The sequence below is a fragment of the Etheostoma spectabile genome, chromosome 4 (genome assembly GCF_008692095.1).
Source record: "Etheostoma spectabile isolate EspeVRDwgs_2016 chromosome 4, UIUC_Espe_1.0, whole genome shotgun sequence".
Taxonomy (NCBI): domain Eukaryota; kingdom Metazoa; phylum Chordata; class Actinopteri; order Perciformes; family Percidae; genus Etheostoma; species Etheostoma spectabile.
This window is the reverse complement of record NC_045736.1, coordinates 9,593,217-9,617,478: the sequence shown is the minus strand read 5'-3', so window position 1 is coordinate 9,617,478 and position 24,262 is coordinate 9,593,217. Positions and strand designations below refer to the sequence as shown.

At 41.6% G+C, this 24,262-nt stretch overlaps 1 protein-coding gene across 2 annotated transcripts in view; it reads right to left on the bottom strand.

Moving 5' to 3' along the window:
- Positions 1 to 24,262, bottom strand: part of eya2 (EYA transcriptional coactivator and phosphatase 2) — a 29,805-nt gene that overhangs the window by 3,392 nt on the left and 2,151 nt on the right. Inside the window, exons 2-11 of one of the 2 annotated variants that reach the window (XM_032513337.1) lie at positions 13,877 to 13,956; positions 13,304 to 13,369; positions 12,081 to 12,207; positions 11,474 to 11,590; positions 7,515 to 7,591; positions 7,149 to 7,332; positions 6,607 to 6,743; positions 6,378 to 6,461; positions 2,888 to 2,977; positions 689 to 747 (exon numbers count right to left, since the gene is read on the bottom strand). In XM_032513337.1, the coding sequence (XP_032369228.1) occupies positions 689 to 747; positions 2,888 to 2,977; positions 6,378 to 6,461; positions 6,607 to 6,743; positions 7,149 to 7,332; positions 7,515 to 7,591; positions 11,474 to 11,590; positions 12,081 to 12,183 (851 nt within the window). In that variant the 5' untranslated portion in view covers positions 12,184 to 12,207; positions 13,304 to 13,369; positions 13,877 to 13,956. The remainder of the gene's footprint in view (positions 1 to 688; positions 748 to 2,887; positions 2,978 to 6,377; positions 6,462 to 6,606; positions 6,744 to 7,148; positions 7,333 to 7,514; positions 7,592 to 11,473; positions 11,591 to 12,080; positions 12,208 to 13,303; positions 13,370 to 13,876; positions 13,957 to 24,262) is intronic. The other variant, XM_032513336.1, reaches the window with a different exon arrangement.

Here is a 24,262-nt window from a genome sequence, read left to right as displayed (position 1 = left end):
CTAAGAACTGCTACAACTATAATCATGGATACAGTTTCTAGCTCTAGGAATTGAGTCAAGCTAGTCAGGTTATGAATAAGAAGGCAGTGCTTAAACCATTAATCAAATTTAAGAAGCACATTGAACAGTGCAACCACAAAAATTTCAGAAACAAGAAACGCTGTAAAATTGAAAACCGAAGACAGCGAGGTTCAGCCCACGAATGAAAAAGCTTTGTCATGAAGTATATACATTCAGCATGGCTAGGATAAATATAAAAATCATCTTCGAGAATGAAAATGGCCAAGTTCAATAAAATTAATACTTCAAAAAAAGTACTTTGGTAAAGTCTGGCTCTTTCTCAAATCATTCCTAAAAGTATCCTAAAGTACTTCAACAAGTTTTTGCAATAAAATGTCTGGACTGAGGGAGACAGAGGGAATGATAAAGAGATATTTTGATGAGAAATGAAAGCGTTGGATAATCCTGTGACATATTATATGGCTGTGGAAGTGGGGAAAATAAAAGACATGCACATGCTTGCATGCATGAACACACACAGATGCGCACAAACTCTTTGTCTCATCTTTATACTTTTTTTCCTCCTGTGCACTGAAACCCAGAGGGCAAGTCTGGTTCACAAGCCACAGCAGCACTGTCAGAGTCTCTTAGCAGAGCTTTAAGTACAGTAACACAGTAGATGCTTCACCTCAGGTCCTGCCCGTTGTCGTCCGATGCCACGTCATCAATATGAACCTGGTCACATTCCTGGGAAATGAAAAGGAGAGCGGATATGTCAAGAGATCCATTTCAGAGTGGAGCCCTGTACAGGCAGGTCTCTCCTCTGTAGGGGAGCCTGCGAGATTGACAGCAGCTACACAAATAATAAAAAAAGACAAGGAAGCAGGAAATAAGGCTTCGGGACACGGGACAGCGAGGCACCAGAGCCACAGGACAGTCAACCTGGCTATGCAAATCTGGTGTAACCACGTTGTAAAATTAAAATAAAGTAAATCTGCATTTTTTTTTTATAGTGTGTAATTCCCTGAAGAAAGGCCCATTGTCTTTGACAAGCAGAGTGTACACATTGTTCTTCCCTATTGGACTTAAATGCAACACATCAAACCGCAGGGATTTAAACCACACTGTAGCTTAATATAATAATATATGCAGTTAAATCTGAAACCTAAAAACAGTTATTAAGAATGGATGCGTAGGACAAAAACGTAAAAAAAGAAGCATAAATCAATCATTGTCGGCCAGGAGGAAACACACGAGTATGTCTAACAATGACTGTCTTCTTAAAAATACTAAAATCTTTTTCAGTTCCTTGTCTTTAGTCAAGCTTAAAACCCTGTAAGTCCCACAGCCATCTTTCTTTCACATACACATAATACTCAACCATGCACACTTTTTTGCAAAAACCAAGTGCTAGTATACCTTCTAGTTGTCACGCAGAGACCCAGGACAGACACGGTCCCCTATCACCTTTCAGCCATCTTAAAGCCAGACGGAGACGCTACCTCATCTTCCCTCCATCTCTACATAACTCAATTCCCAGGGGCTGAAACCCACCTCCCACTCAGGTGCCATCCGCCCCTGCAAAGCCGCTTCTACTGACCATACAATACAAATGACCCCTTTAGAGCTTCACATTTACACTGAAACCCAGAGCAGCTCCACTCAGTGCCTGCACAGCATTCTCATTTCTCTCAGCATTCTCAAGTCCACTTTTAACAGCCATACAAATCGATTTATCTGTTTTTTTTTCTATAGAAAAAATTCAACTGAAAATCCTGACCTGATTAATTAGGCAGGCATGCCAATTACAATCATGAGATGTTCTGGTTGTATTACAGTTATGACAACAGCAATAATACTCACAGCCACTGACATTGGTAGGACAAGATAATTGTCCCTCAAGACTTAACAGCAGTTATCAACCCGCTGTGGCCTATTGCTTTAGAGATTTACTGAGCCTTGACAACAAAAGAGGGGATAAGAAGTGGGTTTGCAAATGGCTTTGTTGGCTCCTTTCCCTCCTCTTGACTGTTCCTCCTCCCATTTGACTAATTTCCCTCTTGGATGCTCAGACACATACCTATAATTACAGCACAAAGTGTACTTGTTGTACTCTCTCTCTCTCTCTCTCTCTCTCTCTCTCTCTCTCTCTCTCTCTCTCTCTTTCTCTCTCTTTGTCAGAACAAGGCCAAGGAATTCAGAGTAACATATAAACATTTCACTCACTAGCAGGTAGTAAAACTGCATTTTAATGACCACTTGAAGTTTTTCTTGAGGAGTCATCGTTTTTAAAGGTTGCATCAATGTCTATGTTATTGTTGATAACAGCATGTACGTTCTAACTGTAGGAGCACTTATGACAGCCGTTAACAACCCCTCCTTTAAATAATCTTGCTCAACTGAGGAGGAAAAATTGTTTTGAAAATGCTGTAGTTGAATAAATACAGGATAGACGTTGTGCGAGGGGATTTCTACAATAACCGCCACTGTGCTTTATGCCAGGTAAGAAAACCTAAATGTCAAACCTCTTGCTACGCTGTTGCGGTGAAGGTTTTTTTTGGGGTATGCCAGCTTTTGCTGTTGGATATGTTGCTACTGCTGCTATTTTCCATCTTACTGGAAATACATTTAAGTTTAAAAAAAAAAAAACTAAAAGAAAACTTTCAAAAAGAAAGTTTCAAATTGCAAAAAAATTGAGACGCAGACTACTGCAACAGGGATATGAAACAAGTAAGTGGTAAGGTTTTTGTGTGAAGTAAGGCATATTGTCCAATATACCAGTTTATGGGGACAAAGGTTAACAAAACTAATTTTTATCCTGACATTTTTTAAACATGCTCCCCTCACACTTTTTTTTTAAGTCAGCCAATCAAATTTAAAAACTCACCTCCAAGTCATTGAAGAAAAGTCTCGAGTCGGCCAGGTTGAAAATCATCTCCTCCATCCACAAACCAAGAGAAACTGCCTTTGAGGAGTCCTGATGCACACACACACACACACACACACACACACACACACACACACACACACACACACACACACACACACACACACACACACACACACACACACACACACACACACACACACACACCCAACCCTAGCATGAATGACTTGCTTTGAAAAACCATTGTAAACAGTTCTTCTACGAGGTTAAAAGTTGCTGTTACTCACAAATGAGTTTTTTTAATTTTCTTTGGCGTCTAGAATCCAAAACCCAACTTATTAATCCCCCAACACAATTAATTTCCTATAAATCAAATGTGTGTATTGGCACACTATGCTTCAGTATGGTTACCAGCACTGCCTACATGCATTTCAAAACATTTAAATGAAAGAAAACTGGTCTGTAAACTGTTGTTCGGGGTACATTTTTTATTTCAGATCAGCATCTGGCTATCATTTCAGGGGCTGCAAACTTCTTTATTAGTGAATAAATAATCAAATCACCAGCTCAGTCTGTGATTGATGGCCTAAATGGTTTGGTATTTAGAGAACAATCAGTTAAATTGGATTATTGAACATCATTACTCTCGTCATGATTCTCGCCTTGTCAGTGCAGACGCCTGCTTGTCTCTCTGAACAGATTTCCTATACTTCCTCAGTAAACTCATTAACTGGATTGACATAAACAGGTTTCAGGGAGAGGCAAATGGGAATATTTTTCTGTCAGTCAAACCTTCTGCCAATTCTTTTCTTCACTCATTGTTTTCATTGTTTTGCTTTGAGCTAAATGCTAACATTAGCATGCTAACATGCTCACAATTAAAATGCTAACATGTTTAGCAGGTAAAATGTTTACTAAAGAACCATCACAGTTTACCTTGTTAGCATGCTAACACATGTGAACTAGCACTAAACACAAAGGACAACCAAAGATTCTTATAACCTCTTTGGTACAACTGAGGCTAAATGTTATCAGCTATTTAGATATTTGGACATAAATCAAAGTATTGGACCAGTAACAACATTGACCTGATGATGGCAATAAATAAAAAGCAAAGGGATCACCAAAATGATTGCAATTCATTCCGCTGGGGAACATGAATGCCTGTACAAGGTCAAATACCCCTAGTTGCTGAGATATTTCAGTATAAACAAAGTGGTGGACCGACCGTCAGACTGGCATTGAATGGCAATGACTGCCTGGAATGATGGGAAAATACATAAGAACCTCCAAAACACAACAGCAAGTCTATGTGATTTAACAACAATACTGCAGGGGATTTAGTAGTTCAAAAACAACAAGGTATTGCAGATTTCACCTGGTCATTTATATCAGTATATTTTGCTCGTTGTTTATGTTTTCTCGTTATCTTTACTTCTTTCAGCATATTCTATCAATACCCAGCCTCTTGTCTCCTGTTCTTTTTCGTTTGCATTGGAAAAAAACAAACAAATACAAAAGTGTGCCTTACGCCAACTTTTGTTTTGTTTTTTAATAAGGAAATTATAAATCAATTAAATCATCACACAGAGAAACACATAAATCACAATGTGCAGTCAGCCAGCCTGACGAGCTTGGGTGTGTTGTTGTTCGAGTCAGGTGTGTGTATGTGTGTGTATGTGCAGCACTTTAATGGCAGCGTTGGCTCGTCTTTGGCAGCGAGACAGGATAAGCACAGGGGTGTCAGCCAAAGGTGAACTAGATTAGTGCATCTGAAATGACAAGCAGTGCTGTCTTTTGGCTCAAAATGGTAGAAATGGGCTTGATGACAAAAGCGTGGTGAATGAGGACAATTATAAAATACCCCCCGAGCCCCTCCAAAAAAAGGTGTAAAGAGAAAAAAGGTAATTGAGGACGAAGGGTGGAAAAAAGTTCAGTAGGAGGAGTAGGAGGATAACAAGGAGAAAAAGACGAGGGGCAGGATTGAGAAACATGGGGTAGAAGAAGAGATGAATGGAAAGGATGAAGGAGGAGTTAAAGGCTTGAGAAAGGATTGTTCTGCTTGTCTCATAATTGAAATAATTATCTATAATCACCTTCCTCCAAAAAAGGAGGCCTGCTCTATACAGAGGAACAAATAAAAGCCTCTTTAGGATAATCCCAGGAAAGAATGTACAACGTGAGAAGAAATACAAAAAGAAAGCGCCGAAAACATTCAATTCCCACCTTTACGCTTATACAGGATGTCTGATATGAGAAAACACACAAGAGGAAAGAGAAGGGTACTATATGATAGATGAGATCATGGAAGAGCTGTTACAGGGGAGGGAATCAGCTCCTCATGTGGATCTCTATTCACCTCAGGCTCACCAAGTTGGTGAAAACAACTGTCTTTCAACACACCCATTAGTCTTTCCTGCACGCTGGGCCAGGACTTGCCTTTACTTAAAGGTCCGAAACATTTGTTTGTGATAAGAGTTCAATAGGCTGACCCTAATGGGAAGAGCCTGGGCTGCTAAAAGTAGACTCTACTAGAAAGCAGGACACAAAGCGGTGGAGTGGAGATAATTTGAGCCTGAAAATAAACTGCATTATGGTTGTCAGAGTAGGATGAGTTGGCGGCAGATCTGAGAGGGAGAAAAAAAAAGGGGAGAAAGAAAGGGGGGAAAACGTTGCTAGTTTGTACGCCAGTTTGAAGGTTTGGATTGTTAATCTGTTTTTCTGCTGTCACTCATTCAATTCCTCTGCTGCATGTCTGAGTTTTGATGTCAGAGTCTGTCCAACTGAGCCCGAGCAGCGGGATGTTTGGGTGGTGGGAGGAATCAGGAATGTTTGGCACATGAGTCACATTTCAACACATCCACTCTCTCACTCTCTCTCTCTCTCTCTCTCTCTCTCTCTCTCGTTGTTTCTCCCCCCGCCACCCTCTCCGTGGCAGAAAAGAAAGAAAAAGAAACAACGACATGCATGGCCTGCCGGGGGCTGAACCGATCAGAAAGGCTGCTCTCAAACTCCCACCAGCCTTGTGTCAACCCGCAGGGGGACCGTGAGAATTCAAAACACACATCCCCGGCCAAAACCAAGAAACGCACCACTGGCCGCCCCTTGTCAGCTGCCTGTCTGTTATGTAAAGGTCCCACTGGCTGTCAATCACGCCGCAGGATACAGGGTAGCTAAACAGCCCCGGTGCATTATGAAAAGAAACAAGAGGGCAGAAAGGCAAAACAGCCAGCGTGTGAAAATGCTCAGTGATGAGACCCAAAGGTCGTGGACTCGGCTCAGGCAGCCAAACCTTTGAGTGTTTGTCAAATAAGCACTTGATCACTGAGACAAAGGGTGATTTGACTCAAGTAAGATTATTTAGTTGTTTCAGTGGGATTTGTGCCAAACTGTGCCTACCCAGTGTGTGATTAACTACTGTCAAAGTGTCATGAGCTACAGCACGTACTTCTTACAGTAAATGACAAAGGGAGGGGTCGTTTCACCGTACCTTGCCAAATCGTGAGGAGAAGGTTCCCGTGAGGAGCGAATGGAAAATGATGATGGTTTCATCCAGGTCCCAGATAAACACACGCTGCAGTGAAATAACAGATATGTAATGTTAACTTCATGAACGTTTATGTGTGTGTGTATGTGTGAGTGTGTGAGAGAGACAGAGGAAGATAAATATTGTAGAGAAATACTGATAATTTTACAACACTGCGTGAGTCTGTGTTTACCTCTATATCAGAGTCCAGAGGTGGAGCGGGGTCACTGACTCTTTTCCTCCCTCTCAACTTCCCATCTGACCCCCTCCGTGCTGGGACAGCCTCGTCTTTACCTGGTGTGGGGGGGCTGGGCGGCGGGTGGTACTCTCCTAGAACACACACACATAAAACAAAGTTGCTCACCAGTCTCTATAAAACAAAAATGTAGACACTGATTTATTAACTCAAGACCATGTTGAAGGGGAAATGTGTGAATGTGGGGAACTAGCCACTGTGAATGCCAAAGAGAGAATTAGGTTGCATTATGGGAAGTGTAGGATCCAGGGTTTTTGGAACCATACCAAGGACTAAATGTCTTACCTTATACATCACAATGATAAAACAATGGCACATAGTATATATATGTATATACATACATATATATACTGTATATACACACCGCCATAGAAGACAGGTAGGCAGTGTGAATATCCATTGATAGGTCAATTTGAAAACAATATAAACAAAAACTTAAACATCATAAAAATCCAAACAAAAAGTGTGTCACTCCATACCTGTGTGTGGCTCTGGGCTGTGATTGGGCAGCATTACAGGGTGTTCTGGATGCTGATAGGCTGACGGAGCTGTAATGGCAGCGGGGCTGATGTTGCTGCCGGTTAGGTAGGGGCTGTTGTAGTGATGTGAGTTATAATATGGAGGGTACTGACTCTGACTGTAACTTGAGTATGCTGAAAACTCCTGTCAAAACGTAAACAATGACATAATTGGTCAATGTCATTTAACATTCCCAAATGAGGGACTCCTATATTTAGATGGTCAACAATATGATTGCTATAATTTAAGATATACTGTATATATTTCTGTAATATATTGTGGAAACTTTTCGGATGTCTAGGAACTAGAAGATTCTTGTTACTCACTTGTTGGGTAGAGTTGAATGGGGTTGAGTTTGAGATTGCATGGGTGCCTTGAAAAATTCCAGATGAAATACCACCACCTGAGAAATAATGCAAAGACAGAGGTCAAACTTTCAGGGAATAATTCATCATGCAGGACTGGTGAGAGATTCAACTGCGTTACATTTTGTATTGATGGCTTGACCTCGGATATAATTTCACAACATCGGATCTGATCTGTGATGGGTGCAAAGTGGGTGATGAGCAGTAACCTCTGGCTCCTTCCTCAGTGACAGCTCAGTGCTGTAGGAGCTGGGAGTAAGATTTATGTATGTTTGACAAAACAATACGAGGTGGGAAAGTCTGCTGTTGCTGCTCTGGGAATCCTTTCAGTCTAATCAAGCCAAGGCAGGAATGTCTTCCTCCAAGCAATTTTCCCCACAGTGAAGCTGCCTCACACTGTATCTTTCTGTCAAGTCTGTCCTTACTGTTTGTTGGTCTGAATAATTATTTCACTTGTAATCTTCTCACTTCCACCTCCACCATTTTTTGATTTTCATTCCATTCCTTCTGTTTGTCAGCTAGCTGGATATTGCAAATGTTTATGAATGGTATAGTGGGAGAGGAGCATCATTGAACAGATACAGTGCTTACTGACCGTGTGGTGAAGTTGAAACCACTAAAGACTACTAATAGCTCTAAGAAGCTGTACTTAGGCTCAGTGGCACAAGATGCTGATGGTTAGCGGGTATAACGTTTACCACATTCACCATCTTAGTTTAGCTGTAACATTTGTTAATTAGCCAGACAAAGTGCAACTGGGGTTGATAGGTATTTGGTCACTAACAGGTAATGGACAAATTTAAGCTCTGACTTGATGAAAGGTGAAGGGATCACCAGTTATTACAATTCATCCTGAGAAGAACATGAATGTCTGAACCAAATTTCATGGCAATATGTCTAACAGTTGTCCAAACATTTCACTCAAAACAACATATTTCATTTTGGTGGAGCTAGATGTATATCAATCCTCTAGGAACCATGAATGTCTGAAAATACTCTAATCCTGTGCCACTCCATCAAGTAGATGTTTTGATATTTCACTAGATAAGTGAAACCTTTGAGCAGCACCTGTGTCTGTACTTCTTCGGGTGTTCCTCCCACAGTCTAAAGTCACGCAGGTTGGGTTAATAGGCGTCTCTAACTTGGCAGCCTACACGCATATTATTAACAAGACTTTGTGCTTGGGCAGATTATTGTGTGCGTTGCAATAAGAGTATCTGTACTCAAAAAGAAAACAGGCTAATTAATCTTTGCAAATATTTTTTTTCTTTCCAACCGTACTGTTTATTCAACGGGTGGCTTTTGTTATGTACAGTAGGAAGTTACAGTTGATACTATGTAATGTAATGGAGCCAATGTTTTAAAAGTTGATATTTTCTCTGGGAAGGATCTACCCTGTTTTCTTTAGACCGCTATCTGCACAACAAGTTGCCCTTTGGGGATAATAATTATTTGCTCTCCTCTTTTCACCTGAACCGTCCTGACATATTAATTAATCCCTCAAGTCTACCTTCCATCATCGACTACTGCTCCCTCTAGCTTCCCATTTCTTCTTCTAAACTCCACATTGCATAAAAAAAACCAAGAATGACTCAATGGAAGAAACACAAAGAAACCTCCCCGGACAACACAACAATCATCAAAGTGACTAAAGGAAAAATACAGGAGGTCTTTTGAGTAAACACAGAAAGGCTCCCATAGTTCCCATTTGGTTTCAGTTGTACGCACAGTGTACAGTACATGTTTTGGTGGCTTTATGTGGTGTGTGTGTGTGTTTGCCTGTGTGTGTGTTTGCTAGTGTATTGTGTACATTATAATAGATGACATGGAAACATTCTGAAACCCAACAAACATTTGGTGGTTGTGGCAGTTTATTACTGTTTGAAGTTTGCAGTTAATGATTTATGCACAAAAATATTCAAACAAATTTATTTTGTTTGGGAACAGTGTCTTTCAAACTCAAACTACACTCTGTTAAAAAAAACAGTTTGTTGGTTCAACAGCAGTGTTACAATAGAGCACAGTCTGTTTTCATGAATATGTACTGTACATTCCCAGATAATGTCTGATATATGAATATTCTCTTAAAATTGAAGTATTATGGAAAACAAGAGTTATTTGTGAAGGACTGAAAAACAGAGAGAACGGAGACATAGGTTACGACTATCAACTCATCTCTATGACAACTGAGCAAACTTCAGGTTAGCAATACTAATAGTACAACTTGAGTCTCATTTTTGTAACTTTGGCCCTCATTTCTATGGGGAGACCTAAGGCCTAGCAACACTAAGACCTGACATCCCCACAATTAAGACCCACAGGGCAAACAGAAATAGCGGTCAGGCAATAAGAAAACCAGTGTTGGCTGTCTAAAGTTTAGATAGCTAAAACAGTTGTGGATTCTAACCACTTTATTTGGAGGTAAAACCGCAAGTGAGCCCACTTTAAATGTTGGTTAAAATCCCACACAGGGAAAAGGTGTGAGCGCACAGATACAGCAAGAATGGCAGGTCAAAGTTGGATCACAAAGTCGGTCTGTGAACTGTGATGAATGTTTCGTATTGGTCCCATATCATGCTCATTTTCATGTTCATACTTGTATTCTGGGTTTACTAGAACATGTTTACAATATTTATTAAACTCATTGTTTTCTTCATGCTGTCTGTCAGAATTAACCTCTATTCACTCTCTGTCTGAAACGCTTCATTTTAGTGCCAGTCTATTTAAGCCGCCCATCTCCTGAAAAAGCCCAGTCTGCTCTGATTGGCCAGCGTTTCCGGGTCTTCTGCATCTGCGCTCTTGGCGTTCCTGCATCATCATTGCAGCCAGGGAAAGACTGTACCAGCACTTTATAGCACTTTCTACCTATATATAGTATTTAGACATCACAACCGTAAGGAAGTTCTGACGGCTCGTTTAAAGGCACTTTTTCTGATTATGTGCTGAGTGCATTTCTCTGTGGATTAAGCGCTTTGATACCTTCCCAATATTCACATAGCACAAACCTGCTCTATAATCACAAACGACTTGGAAATCACACTTTTTACAGTACTGTTAAAAGCTAAAATAACTGAGCTGGGCTATAAACTATGTTGCATCAAACCTCATCTGTTTACTGTTTTCTAATGTTTTGGTCTCTCCTTTGTCTCATCCATACAGTGGAAACATGGTCATCCCCCAGTGTGCAACATTAAACCTACTCACCCCTCCGTATAATACACCTTAACCTCTCCCCTCTCACACACAAGGTCAATTTCACACTGCTTTCAAAGCCATAAATTCGCACTGAGCGAGTCATGCTTTGGGCGCCGGACGACTGAGGAATGTATACAGCGCAGATACACACACACACACACACACACACACACACACACACACACACACACACACACACACACACACACACACACACACACACACACACACACACACACACACACACACACACACACACACACACACACACACACACACACACACACATTTGAGTTAGGTTTTGTTTTTTGGCAAAGACCCTCTACCCATCTCTGTTTTTTTTCTTTCTTTCTTTCTTCCATCCTCTCTGTCTATATGTTTTCTCACTGTCTCTCTCTCTCTCTCTTTAACAGACACAAGCGCTTGCATGCTGTGTTGTTGGTCTGAGTGGAGAAAGGGGGCCTGACCTCGAGAAAAGAGGAGGGGTGGGGAGACTTTTGACGCCAGGAGTCCAGACCGCAGCTAATGGAGAACAGGTGTGGCAGAGAGGAGAGGAAAAGCGAGAAAGAGGAGAGTAGAGGAGAAGTGAGGAGAAAAGGAGTAAGAGAGTTGAGGAAGCACAAGGATGGAAGCTCCTTTCAGGAAGGTTGGAATCAAATGGTGTATATAAGGTTTGTGTGTAAAAGCATTTCCATACATCCAGCCCATACAGTGTTCAGACTGACCGTGTGTGTGCGAGTAGCTGTAGAGACTCTGACTGGGAGGAGTGCTGCTGAAGTTTGAGTAGCCCAGTATTCCCGTCTGTCCTGGAGAGTGACTCAGACCGTCTTCTGTTTTAATGTCTAAGTATGGAGAGATGCCATCAAGGGAGTCAACATGCAGAGTTATAACGATTCATACAAATGAGACATACTTTTGTGCAATGTGATTAAATAATCTAAATCTGTGGATCAATTAATAACAACAACCAACGCTATTGTTAAGAGCACACATAAGAATCTATAACAATCTATCTCTGTAACACAACATGTTTATTACAAAACTGTCTTGTGGGGAACACACAACACCTAGTGTCCCCCTTGTGTCTGGCTTTTTTGGCTCATTGTGTTGTAATGCAACTGAATTAGTTTCCAGTTAAATGTTGTCATTGTGTCTTATTGCTTCCACATCAAAAAGAAAGAAAGTGAGCCCTTTAGAGAAATAGACAGAGCTACAATAACTTGCAGAATCTGAGAACTGTATGCTTGGTCCTCACATTAAAAACGGTTGCTTTTGAGATGATTATCAACACAATGCATTGATTGATATGACTGTATGTTTGTTTATACTCACTGTAAGATGGCATGCTGTAGCCCTGTGTGTGGTGAGTATAAGGTGCGTATGGCCCTGCAGGCTGGAGGGCCGGGCTGTACTGAGTCTGTCCATATGCAGCCATGACACCTCTCCCCGTCGGCTGATCCTAAAGAAGGAAGAAAAAATGAGGAAACTTTTGGTGACAAGTTCTCTTTCTCTTTATCTGTTACAACTGAGTTTGAAGAAGAACAAACAAAGCATGCAAAACATGCAAGCCCATATACAAACATGCAAATTTCATATACAGACAAAAGGAAATAACGCCACAAACTCTGCTGGGATGCATACAATGGTAAAATCTCAATTTGTGACTTCTAGCACGAAACAATCACAAAAAAAGGACAAGAAACAGTTCTTTGTCAAAGTACACACATAACATCACAACACATTCTCACTTGCGTAAAATACAGATGCTTGGTCAGGTGCCTTTGGTGTTCTCATTGACGCTAAAAGTCTCCTTTGGCATCGTATTTAAACTCGCTTTATCTAAACATGTTTGGTCACAACTATTAGCGTCACTTTTGACGCAGTTAGGTTAAGGAAAAGAATGTGGGTGGATGAGGAATGGGACAGTTGGGTTTAGGAAAAGAAGAACGGGACAGTTGGGTTTGGTAAAAGAAGAATGGGACAGTTGGGTTCAAGAAAACAAGAACGGGACAGTTGGGTTTGGTAAAAGAAGAAAGCGACAGTTGGGTTTAGGAAAAGAAAAACGGGACAGTTGGGTTCAGGAAAAGAAGATCAGGACAGTTTAGGAAAAGTGACACGCGGGACACAAACCCTGGTCTTCGGGTTAAAAGTCCTGTGTTGTTTGACCCATCCACCACCACAACCATCCTCCCTAGCCACAATTTTGGGCTTTCCTAGTACTCGCTACCGTTGTCGCTCTTAATACTACGTCATCTTCAAGCGCAGCGTAGCTGCTGCTCGGCCCGGTGCGTTCTACACACACGTTGAAAGGGGGCTTTTTGCGTTGTATCTGACGCTGACAGCCATGACCCAAGCGTCCATATTTTACGAGTTCGGAGTGAGAACAGGTTGAACATCACACAGTTTGCTTGTGATTTCAGTCAACAGATAATAATTGTCCTTAATTAGCTTTTATTTTTATAATTATAAACACAAATACATAGATTGCAATGCGTGTCAAAGATGTAATGCAGTTCCACTTTCAATTTCAGTGACAAATCTCATAAAAAACTCACCTGCAGTAGGTAGGATGTGTTTGAAATCGGTGATAAGAAGCCCTGTGAGTGAGGCAATAACAGGCACTGTCAGAAAATTAAAAGTGGAACCAGTTAGGAAATAAACAATGAGATTTAAATAAGATGAAACTTGAATCCATTGGAGTTATAATTAAGTGCTTGTCCTGACAGTGAGGGACATTTAATCACCATAATTATTCCCTCATAATCGTTTCAATTCCAGAAAATTGTGTAATACAAGAGACCCCCAACTCCAACAACAACGTGATAGGATTTCACAAAAAGGCATGGTTGTCAAAATTTAAGTTTTGTATGATTCAATCACATTTTTGATTACTTCCAAGTGCATTCAAATATACAAATGTGTCACCGCATTTATCAACAGTCCTTGAATTTGGCAGCATATTCATAAAATCCGGGTATCATTGGTTGCCCTCACAACAAAAAAAACAGCAGGGATTTATTTTAAGGATAGATAATCTTTGTTGACTCCACAGGCAGACTGGATGATTGCAGTAACTCCAGCGAGCAGCCACTTTTCATCTAAAGCACTTTGTACTTTTGCCCTCTCACCTGGCTCTGTAGAAAGAGCTTTATCCTCTTTAGCCCGTCACACTGCTGTTAGTCAGGTTCCTCACGAGCCGTCAACGCTCCTGTGGAAACAATAGCAGAAACACACCATCAGGACACAGGTATGCAGGTGACTGACACATGGCGACGTGCCTTGGGCCCTGTTGCAGCAGGATGAGAAGGAGGAGCGGGAGCGTATATTTTCTCTATGCACACAGTTCAAGAGGTGGATAGTTTTAAGGATAGAAAGAAAGAAAGAGAAACAAGATGAATGTGGTATTGATGTGACGAGTGGGGTCATTAAAGACTCTAACAAACAAATGACAATGTAACCCGACAGGTAACATCGTTTCTAGGGAAAACGTTAGAAAAATGCTCCACTGACGCTGACTCACTCAGCTGTTCGGCACCAGTTCCATGCACCTGTGCGTAGCTGCTTGGAGGAAATAAACGACTAATGATAACAGAGTGTGGTCTACTCACAATTCTCAATTTAGCAGAATTTCTCACTGGGATTGCTATCTCTTTTTCTGTATTTCTCTGGTTGTAATAGGTCCTCATTATTAGAAGTGTGGAAGGATAAAAGAGTGAGAGAGAAAAGGGGAAAAAGAAGAGAGGGAAGGGGAGGTCCCGGCTCAGTAAGCTGGAGGCTAAAAGGTCAATGCCACATGAATTAGTCTGAGCAGGAAGCTGAATGAGGTCAGTGTGTTTGACAGCAAACCCTACAGTGAACTCACACAGGCTACCAGTCAACCTGAAGTGAGATGTATTGTAGGTGACTGATGTTGTACTGGGAAACTTCAACCAAAAGTATATGAACACTATCCACACACTTCTGTGTCCTTTTGGACTCTTTCACTCTTATTTCACTTGAAATATACAGCATGCAACAATATTTCAGACAACAGTCTGCTTTGAGGAAGGCCATCATCTGTTTCAACTTGTGAAAAAAAGAATCAACAATGGCTTCCTGAGTTTGGTATGGAATAATTTGACACAGAGGCAAAGAGCAATGACCTCGACCCTATCCAACGTATTTAGAAGCCAGGCCTTATCCCTGTGGCTGAATGAGGGTACATCACAGTAGCCAGCTTCCAAAATCATTTGGAACGTCTTCCCAGAAAAAGTAACTCTCTGGTATCACAAATGGTTTTGGAATGAAACACCTATCAATCACGTGTTCCAGTGAGTGTCCACATATTTTGTCCACATACATTTGGTCATAGTGTCATAAAGTAACCTGCTTTTGGTTCAGCAACATAACAAATACGTGTGTCTATGTGAGCTCTGAGTGTACGCACAACACGCTATTTGATTTATTTAATTTCTCTCTCCTTCTGTATTTCTGTTTCGATCTCTGCATTTTGCCTCTGGGCCATTCTAATCTGGCAAAGCTGCAGCTAAATGCCCGACCTTTGACCCTGCTGACAACACATGGACAGAGACAGATGACAGTCATGAATTATAGGGACAGCGCGCTTTTACAGCAGCAGAGGAGATGAAGGCAAGTGAAAAGAAAAGTACAAGCTGTCTGAGAAAAGGGACAGAGAGTGGGACAGTCTGCTCAGTCAGCAGACGCTTCACTGGCCTCACAAAACATGAAAAGAATTACAGTATCTTTTGTGTTGTCCTTATGTCATTAACAGGAGTGTTTTTTGAAAGAAAAGCAGAAAAAACACATCTCACGTTGTGTAAGCTCCAGCTGATGGAGGCGCCCCCCCCCAGCCTTAAAAAAAAAAAACCCTAAGACATCTCACAATGTTTTTGGATTAAATAAATGTAGGCCTACTTCAACCATGAAGGAGCCACAAAGACTCTACAGCCAACAATCCCCCTGCACATCTGTATTACTGGTCGTAAAATAAACAAACTGTAAATGTGACAATAACCGTACGTACACACCGCCACCGACTTGAGCTGCAAAAAAGCTCTGGCCGCCCCGCCAAGGACGCTTGTCAAAAAGTACGGGGAAGCTTTGTGACGCTTTGGCCGCTCTGACGTGGCGGCGTTTTCTGTTCGACCGGGAGAAGCGCACGCAGCCACGGCCAATACACTGACACTAGAAACCTTTATAAATTACATATATAATGACAGAAGTTGTATTAATTGGTCGCAACGGGGTCTGTTAGCAGTTAGCTCGCTCGTTAGCCGCTGAGCCATAGCGGCATGCAGGCAGAGCGAGCAGCCGCCGGACTGATCTAGTGACCCGTGCCGGACTTCACTGTGAGCGGATATGACCGGCAGGTAGCGTTAACTTGTTCCTATGTACAAACAACGTTATATTATAAACGAAAGGTAACCCAGCAACGGCGATTATGAGCTTGTCCTCAGAATTAATGTTTTGGTAGGAACGAAAGATTACATCGTATGTTTCTCCAGGATCAGCCAGCGTGAAGGACGTCTATATTCCGATTGGCGGCTGGCGTTAGCCGCTGCTTGCCGCTGAACCGCGTCATAGCTCATTACCATAAAGTTGAAAAATTTCAACTTTCTGATTGACGCTCAACACGCTCAAAACGCCCAAAACGCGACGCCGACAGATTTGCCGCTCCTTGCAGCTGAGAGAAGCCGGCTTCCATTGAAAATGAATGACTTCCGGTATCTTTAGACGCTCAAGTCGGTGGCGGTGTGAACGTACGGTAAGGCGGTATATCAACATTTGTCACGTCAATAAAAAAAAACAAGTTAAAAATTGGAAATATTTCTATTTTTTTCAAAAAGAAAGAATTCTTTTTATAATTAAATTAAGGAACACGTCTTTTTTTTTTTAGCTTCAACTCAATTTGAAATCTGTACTTTCAATCTAAACCATACTCATGTTTATGGTTTTCCTATTATTTTCCACTTGAAATAACCCTTAAGACCTTGCAGCCATCAGAGATCCTGATCTGACCTTTATCACAGGCAGAGTGTGAAGCTCGAGAGAGTAAAACTGATCCTGCAGCACAGAGGGAAAATAAGGAAAGTGCTGTTGTGCTTAGCATTTCCTAGTACTTTCCAGGGATCAGAAGTGACAGCGACGCCTGTTCAGAGTCCTCTTGACTTCAGCTGCATCCCTGCAACAGTGCTGCCTGTACACGCATGCACGTACACACAAACACAAAAACTGTGTGTGATAGGGAAGGCACTTCCTGGTTCTGGGTGAGGCCTGGGAGGAGGGCGCACAAGGCCATGGGAACTGCAAGACACCGGAGGGAAGATGAGCGGAGCTCTGCAGAGATGTGGAGCGCTGAAGGCTGAAACTAAAGCTAAAACAAACTCAGCAGGGCCACAGGGGGCCAGATGGCCAACAGGTCAGTCCCACCAGCTTCACCTGGGTCCTGGGGTTCTGTTAAACCACTGCTTCTTTCACGGATATCAAATTCTCTGGCCTTTGTGCGAATAGATTACATCACAGGATGGTGTATTGTGCTTTAAGTTGAAATGTCATTTGATACAGTTAAGGGACTACGCTGAGTTTATGCAGATTTACCTGTTGTTTAACTTAAATGTTGAGAGATGAAACATGACAGACACAGAACTGATCCATATGGGCCAACTGGATCAGTCCATCTGAAGGATAAAGTGTTTCTCGCTGTTCCAAACGGCCATGCACAAAGGAAGGGTGACAAGCTGGTCGTCATAAAGACGGACAAGACGCAACAATCATTCAAATGGGGATAAATTCAAATTTGAAATGTAGGAATCTATCCCAGCCTTTTAACAAAAAACACTGACAACTTAACATAAAAGGTTAGTCTTGCTTTGCCAGACCATCCACACGCTGTGGAGCGGAGTAAGGTCTGGCTGGTCCACACAGCCTTCTGGGATGGGAGACAAACGTGCTCTGGTTTAATGGCATTTCTTTAAACCAATCACAGTTGTCATTGGCGGCGCTAAGCTCTGCACGGCCGCTGTAAAATATGCAAGATAAAACTCACATTGAGAGTCTATCTAGCTGTCTGGATTTACCCCGCAAAGATCTGAGAAAAAGAGATTGACCATAGTCCTCATAAATCCACCAGAGTTTGAAATTCCAACACAAAGAAAGCGCAAGGAAACAGATATATCCCGAAAGTGGAACGTCAAGAATATAGACCAGGTTCCGAATGAGTGACTACTGACTTTTCAAAACCTTTGTGTACTTTGTGTACTGGATTCTGCGGCTAAAGTCATTTCCCAAGAAAAATAAAGTCACAGTTCGTTGAATTTCCTATTTGTGCTTTCTCATATTTACATTAGTCAACAACTATTTAAATATTTTGACAGGTGGCTAGACATGTGTTTGCAGTGTCAATATGGGTGCTGTGTCAGTGTCAGTCTTGATATGACACGTAAGAGTGGTCATGCACTGCGGTGACCCTCTGATGGTTTGACCTTTCTATTGAAATGTTGTGGTTCTCAAGACGAAGGTGACTTGCTGGTCTGTAACTGTGCCATATGGGACCCCACCTGGAGCCCTCAATTTGGACAGTCTGCTGAAGTGCCTGAGGCCAAGAGGGGGGTTGACTCCCTTCTGCACACAAACCCTCTCTCTCAGCCGCTGATAAAAGACACAGAACAAGGGCCCAGTATTTGACTTTGTGTGGCACTCAGGGGCTTGGTAGTGCAAATCTGTGCCATCTGCCAGCTACTGTCCTCTTTAACCACCTTTGGCATACAGCAGTACAATCTGTTTTAGCATCTATGTAAACTACATCTACATTCAGAAGGTAAAAATTAAACCAACACCTCTTAACTTAAATGAAATGTAGACAAAGTGTTTAAGCAGGTGAGAATGCCGACAGTTGTTTCACCTGACATCTTTAAAATCAGTGGTGTAGTCTAATGTATTGTAGTGGGTATACTGTACGGTATATATGTATACGTATATATATTGGCCGTAATCTGCCTTTTTTTGGGGGGGGGCATATCAAAGTAGGGGGTCTGGGTGTGCTCCCCAGGGAAGTTGTGAGGATCAATGACTTAATTTCCTGTTTTTGGATACACTTTTATGAACCAATTTACGGTGGAAATACCTTTATTTTGTGAAGAAAACCACAGATGACAATTCATAATATCAAAAATATAAAGGACAGTATGTTGTTGTGAGTCATGGGGCATTTTTAAGTGGGTATATGGAAATTGTCAAGCTTTCTTAGTGAGTATACCGCGTATACCTGTGTATCACGTAGACTACACCACTTTAAAATCTCTAAGAACTCGTGATAAAAACAGAGAACCAGCCATTTCTGACCCTGCAAACTCCTCATAAGATAATCCTTTAACAAAGCTTGTACATACGGTGTACTTGCCAAATCACATGCTCAAAACAAATTTACATACTAATAAACAAGCACATACTGAACACAAATAAAGCCACTTGCTGTTTAAACTCTGACACTTGATTATTTTCATCTCATTTTATCAATTATTCTACATATTCTTTTCTTGATCAATCAATTGATCATTTGGTCTATTAAATATTAGAAACAAGTCAAAAATCACCCTCACAATTTCCCAAAGCCCCAGTTGATGTCTTGGAATTGCGTCTTTCGTGCGATCAACAGTCCAAAACATTATCTTTTAACACATAAAAAGTAGAAATCCCTGACATTCGAGAAGCTGGAACCAGGCAATGTTTGGCTTTTTTTGTTTGAAAGATGACTTAAATTATTCAATTATCAAAACAGATACTGATTTATTTTCTACTAACAATTTCGGTTTGATGCAGTTTGAAGGAAAAGAAGTAGATAGACAGAAAAGAGAAAACATGTTCTGTATGTAAACTACTAGAACTGTTGGGTCCTTGTAAGTTCTGGAGTGTGGTCTAGACCTGCTCTATCTGTAAAGTGTCTTGAGATAACGCTAGTTATGAATTGATACTATAAATAAAATTGAATTGAAGTGAATTATGAGTGTATGCATGCTTTTCCATGTGTATGCATGTGTATATTTGCGTGTATGTACAGTATGTGTATACATATACATTTATAAATAAGTGAAGCATCAAATTGTTTTGTATTTAACTATAAAATAGAAAAAGAAGGTAGGACCAGGAAAGTTTTTTTTTAATTCTTCCTTTTCAAACATGGGAATCCCTATTTGAATCATTTACAATCATTTTGGAAGATTGTGCTGAAATGTTCTTATTAGAAAAAATGTTGTTATTCTTATTTATCTTTCATTTTAAACTCTTTTTTTTTACATGTTCAAAATAAACAAAACTAAAAAAGAATTGCGCCAAAAAAAGCTATAAAATGTTTCTCCATCATATTGAGTACATTGTTAATGATCCGACTAGCGATTAATTGAACCTGTCTTCAATAAAACAAGGATATAAGTGAGAAAGGTGTAAAGTAGTGTAAAAGAGAAAGTTTTATTTGGCAATTAATTGATTCCATCATCTGTGCAGCGATAGGTTCTCTCAGACATGCTGGTGGTCCACTAGCAGATGTTAAGGATTGATAATCTCAACCCAGCACGACCTCAGCAACCAGAGAATTCATTAAGAGGCAAATACATTCCTAGTGTGTGTTCTCCACATATTTTAGCAACAAATCATACATTAGCAGAAAATGTGTTATCACATGTCACTTATCACTGACTAGAAAGGTCTCTAGCCACATTCTAATTGAAGTCCTATCCCTGCTAATGTGTTTACACCCGATACACCACAACTCAGTGTTGTTGCCATGCTCAAATCAATGAAGAGAACATTTCGGTTCACACAGACAGAGCCGCCCATCCGCAAAAAACAAAAATCAGCAACAGTGGTTGCTTTTGATGTTTGGAAAAAGCCTACTATCAACAGTAAGCTGACTTGTTTTGGTTGACTCCCATACCAAGTCTGACATTTGCTGAGACGTTCAAAAAAAAAAAATTGCTTCTGTCACCTGTTTACTATCAGAGTGACCCATCTCAATCTGGTTTCACACATGCAGGCCAGCACGCAAGCGCCCACAGCTATACTTAATGAGCTATTAAGTTTACATCATCAACTTTAGCAACCGATTCAAAACCCATTTGCAAGCGATTCATCCCTTTATGGACAGGTTCAACTCTCACAAACACACACCTGGCTAGTACTGAAGATCTTTAAATTAAAGGTCAACCAACAGTTAAGTCACATGATGACAGATAAAGAACTCCTTTGAAGGACACAGAAGTCATTCTACTAGAGGCTCCAATTCATCTCTGGCAGCAGTGAACCTGTTGCAGACTCTGTCTGCACTCTGTAACTTTACCTCCCAGACTTGGTGGCCCTGCTTTTCCACTTGACTAACTCCCCGCACCAAGACTGCTTTAAAGCCAGAAGCTACCCCCTTCTGTCCCTCAGTAATCAAAACCTCTTTATTCACCAGCGCCAGTGTCTTTATCTCTTTTTTTCTCCAGCCCACTCTCAACTCCTTTCTCACTTACCTCTAAAAAAAATGTCTGCATTCTTTTTATGGTTCCAAAATCTTTCTTTTGTCCCTCCTCACTTGCCTTCACTGCCCATATACCGGCACTTGCATTTTAATAATATCTCTAACAATTTCCCCCCCTGTAACATTGCTAAATCCGAGAAGGACCACCTACCCCAAGGCCCAGACTGTGACTCCCCCAGAACCAGTGCCCCGGGACGGGGGTCAACGTGAGGGACAGCTGGCAGACCTCCCAGCAGCCAGGAGGAGCCGGTGTGGGATTGGAGGACCGGGCTGACCCCAGTCAGATGGTGGTCTGGCTCCCAGGTAAAAAACATCTGGTCCAGTGATGGGAGGCTGGTCGCACACACGCTTGCACACTCAAAACTGACACACGCCTGACTGCATGACTGCTCCTGCTTTCTATAATGAACTCACACACACACACACACACACACACACACACACACACACACACACCACGGCACCACACAGTTGTGCTGCCTATCTTTGTGGGGACCAGTCATTGACTAAGGCATCCCTAGCCCCTTACCCTAACCTTAACCATCAAACCTAAATGCCTAACCCTCACCCTCACCTAACCTAACCATAACCTAACTCTAACCCTATCCTAAAACCAAGTCTTAGTCCTCAAAAAGCCCTTAATACCGGTATGGGGACCAGCTTTTGGTCCCCACAAACACTCAGGTCCCCATAAGTATACTGTTTTTACAATTTTTGGTCCCCACAAATGTAGCTATACCTAGACCACACCACACACACACACACACACACACACACACACACAGTCTCAGACTGGCTGCTTTATTAGTCATTAGGACAAAAAGGTTTGCCCTCGATCAGTCTCCTCAGCAGATGACGGCTAATGGCCGCCGTAGTTGCCAACAGCAGCTGTCCAGACAGAGCTGGCTGGTAGCCGAAGCTCACTGGCGTTACAGACGGACTGAGGTCCAATGACTTCTTTACTGCTAGACTTACTGTGTAAGTGTGTGTGTGAGACAGAGACAGTAAAAAAAAAGAGAAGGCAAGAGTGATTTATAATAAATAAAGATGTATGATATACAATATGAGTCGGCATTGAACGATGGAAAATGGTGTACAGGAAAAGATTAAATGAAGAAAAGTTCTGACAGCTAAAAAAGAACACACCCAGAGCCACAGAGAATTATTACATCTCTCTTTTTTAGTGGACAGTTCCCAAAACCGTAATTGAGGACAAAAAAAATGAAATAGGGTCACTGTAGGTTTTACGCTGCGATGTGTGTGGCTTCTCCATTCTTAAAATGAGATAAGGAGAGTGGAGATAGCCAACGAGACAGCTGTTGTCTGCCGCCAACCCCCCCCCCCCCCGCCACCCCACCCACACCACACACACACACACGCACACACACACACACACACACACACACACACACACACACAAACCTACACACACCACCACGAGGCCTCCCCTGAAGCTCTCTGGGGCTTAAGGGAATTAAAAAGGGGAGGGAAATGCGGGAGAGGGGAAGACATTTAGGGGAAGTGGGATAACTTTCAAGCCTCAAACAGCCAACAGCCAAAAGATCAACCAATAGTGTCCCCAGCATCTCTTCTCAACCCTCGAAACATATTGATGTGAATGTGCAGATTTACACACGCTCGTCCGAGGTCTCACAACACAACAGTCACATACTGCTCAACACACACACACACACACACACACACACACACAGTTTTTTCAGAAAAAAAAAATCGGGCACATCAGAGATAAGACAACAGAGCAAACTAATTGTCTTTGATTTATTCATTCAAGATATGCTGTGACTTTTTGATGGACAGTTGATAAAAAGACAAATTTCCCCTGGGGGGATCTATGCTCACACAGGGAGACAGGGCCTCGGAGCGCTGTGTTGGGCTCATCTTTCGCCTGAAACACACCTCTCTCTGATATCTTTAAAAGGCAATTCATCATCATTAATTCTAATAAAGGAATTTCAAGACAACGACAAGGATTAGAGGAGATGTTTTTAAATGCTAATAATTCAAAGACTCTGTTATTAGAAATCATTTTTCAGTTTTATTGTACGTACTATTGTTATGCAGCATCACCTTCTGCTGTCGCTTTAATGCTTTACTGTAATAAAAAACCTTTGCGAAGAAATGTCGGAAGAGTTGTGATTTAGTCCGACTTGCTGTTTAGGCAAACGGCTGCACATATCAGGCTACATTCGTAATCGCTTCTTCTGAAGTTAATGTATAATATTCAGAAGCAGCCATACAATAAGCTGAAACGTAAAACTCACTTACAAGAAACTACAAAATGGTGATTTTATTAACCTATAGTTGGACTTAGAAAACCTAGAAGACCAGACTTAACTTTGTTAAACGGTGGAATCAGGCGAAAATGAAACTCATATTATAATAATAATAATACCTTGATTTCAGATTAAGAGGATGGATTGAATATATCTTCAGACTATATGGGTTGACATAAGAGCCCCTGGTGTTACCTTGAGTTCAAGTCAGCAAGGCTGAGGTTTGACTCCCGGAGAAGGAGAGAGAGAGAGAGAGAGAGAGGAAAAGGAGAGAGATGCACAGAAGCTAAAAGACATCAAGAACAGTGCGGCTGTGAAGAAATATAATGAAATCGGTGCAGATAAAGTCAGGAAGAGCAGAGCTTCCTATGAAAATATTTATCATTCCACAAACCTTTGGCTACAGAGGGGTTTGGAATTAATTTGTGTTTTCTTAAGAGGGGGTGCCTTGCGCTACAGGATGGGGAATTCTCCACAGCCAGGGACTTTTTGGGCTTCTGCTTATTCACAATTTATTAGAGCTAGTAATAGGAACCATGAAGGCGGAGGAACGAGAGGGAGAGAGGCTGAGAGGGAGCCGGCCCAGCCGTGGAGAGGAGAGTCCAGAAATGAGGCCTAATGTTATTAAGAGACGAACCACAGTGTTAAATCAAACATGCCCGAGCACACACCTTCGGTATGTGGTCTGAGCACCCCCCCCCCCCCCC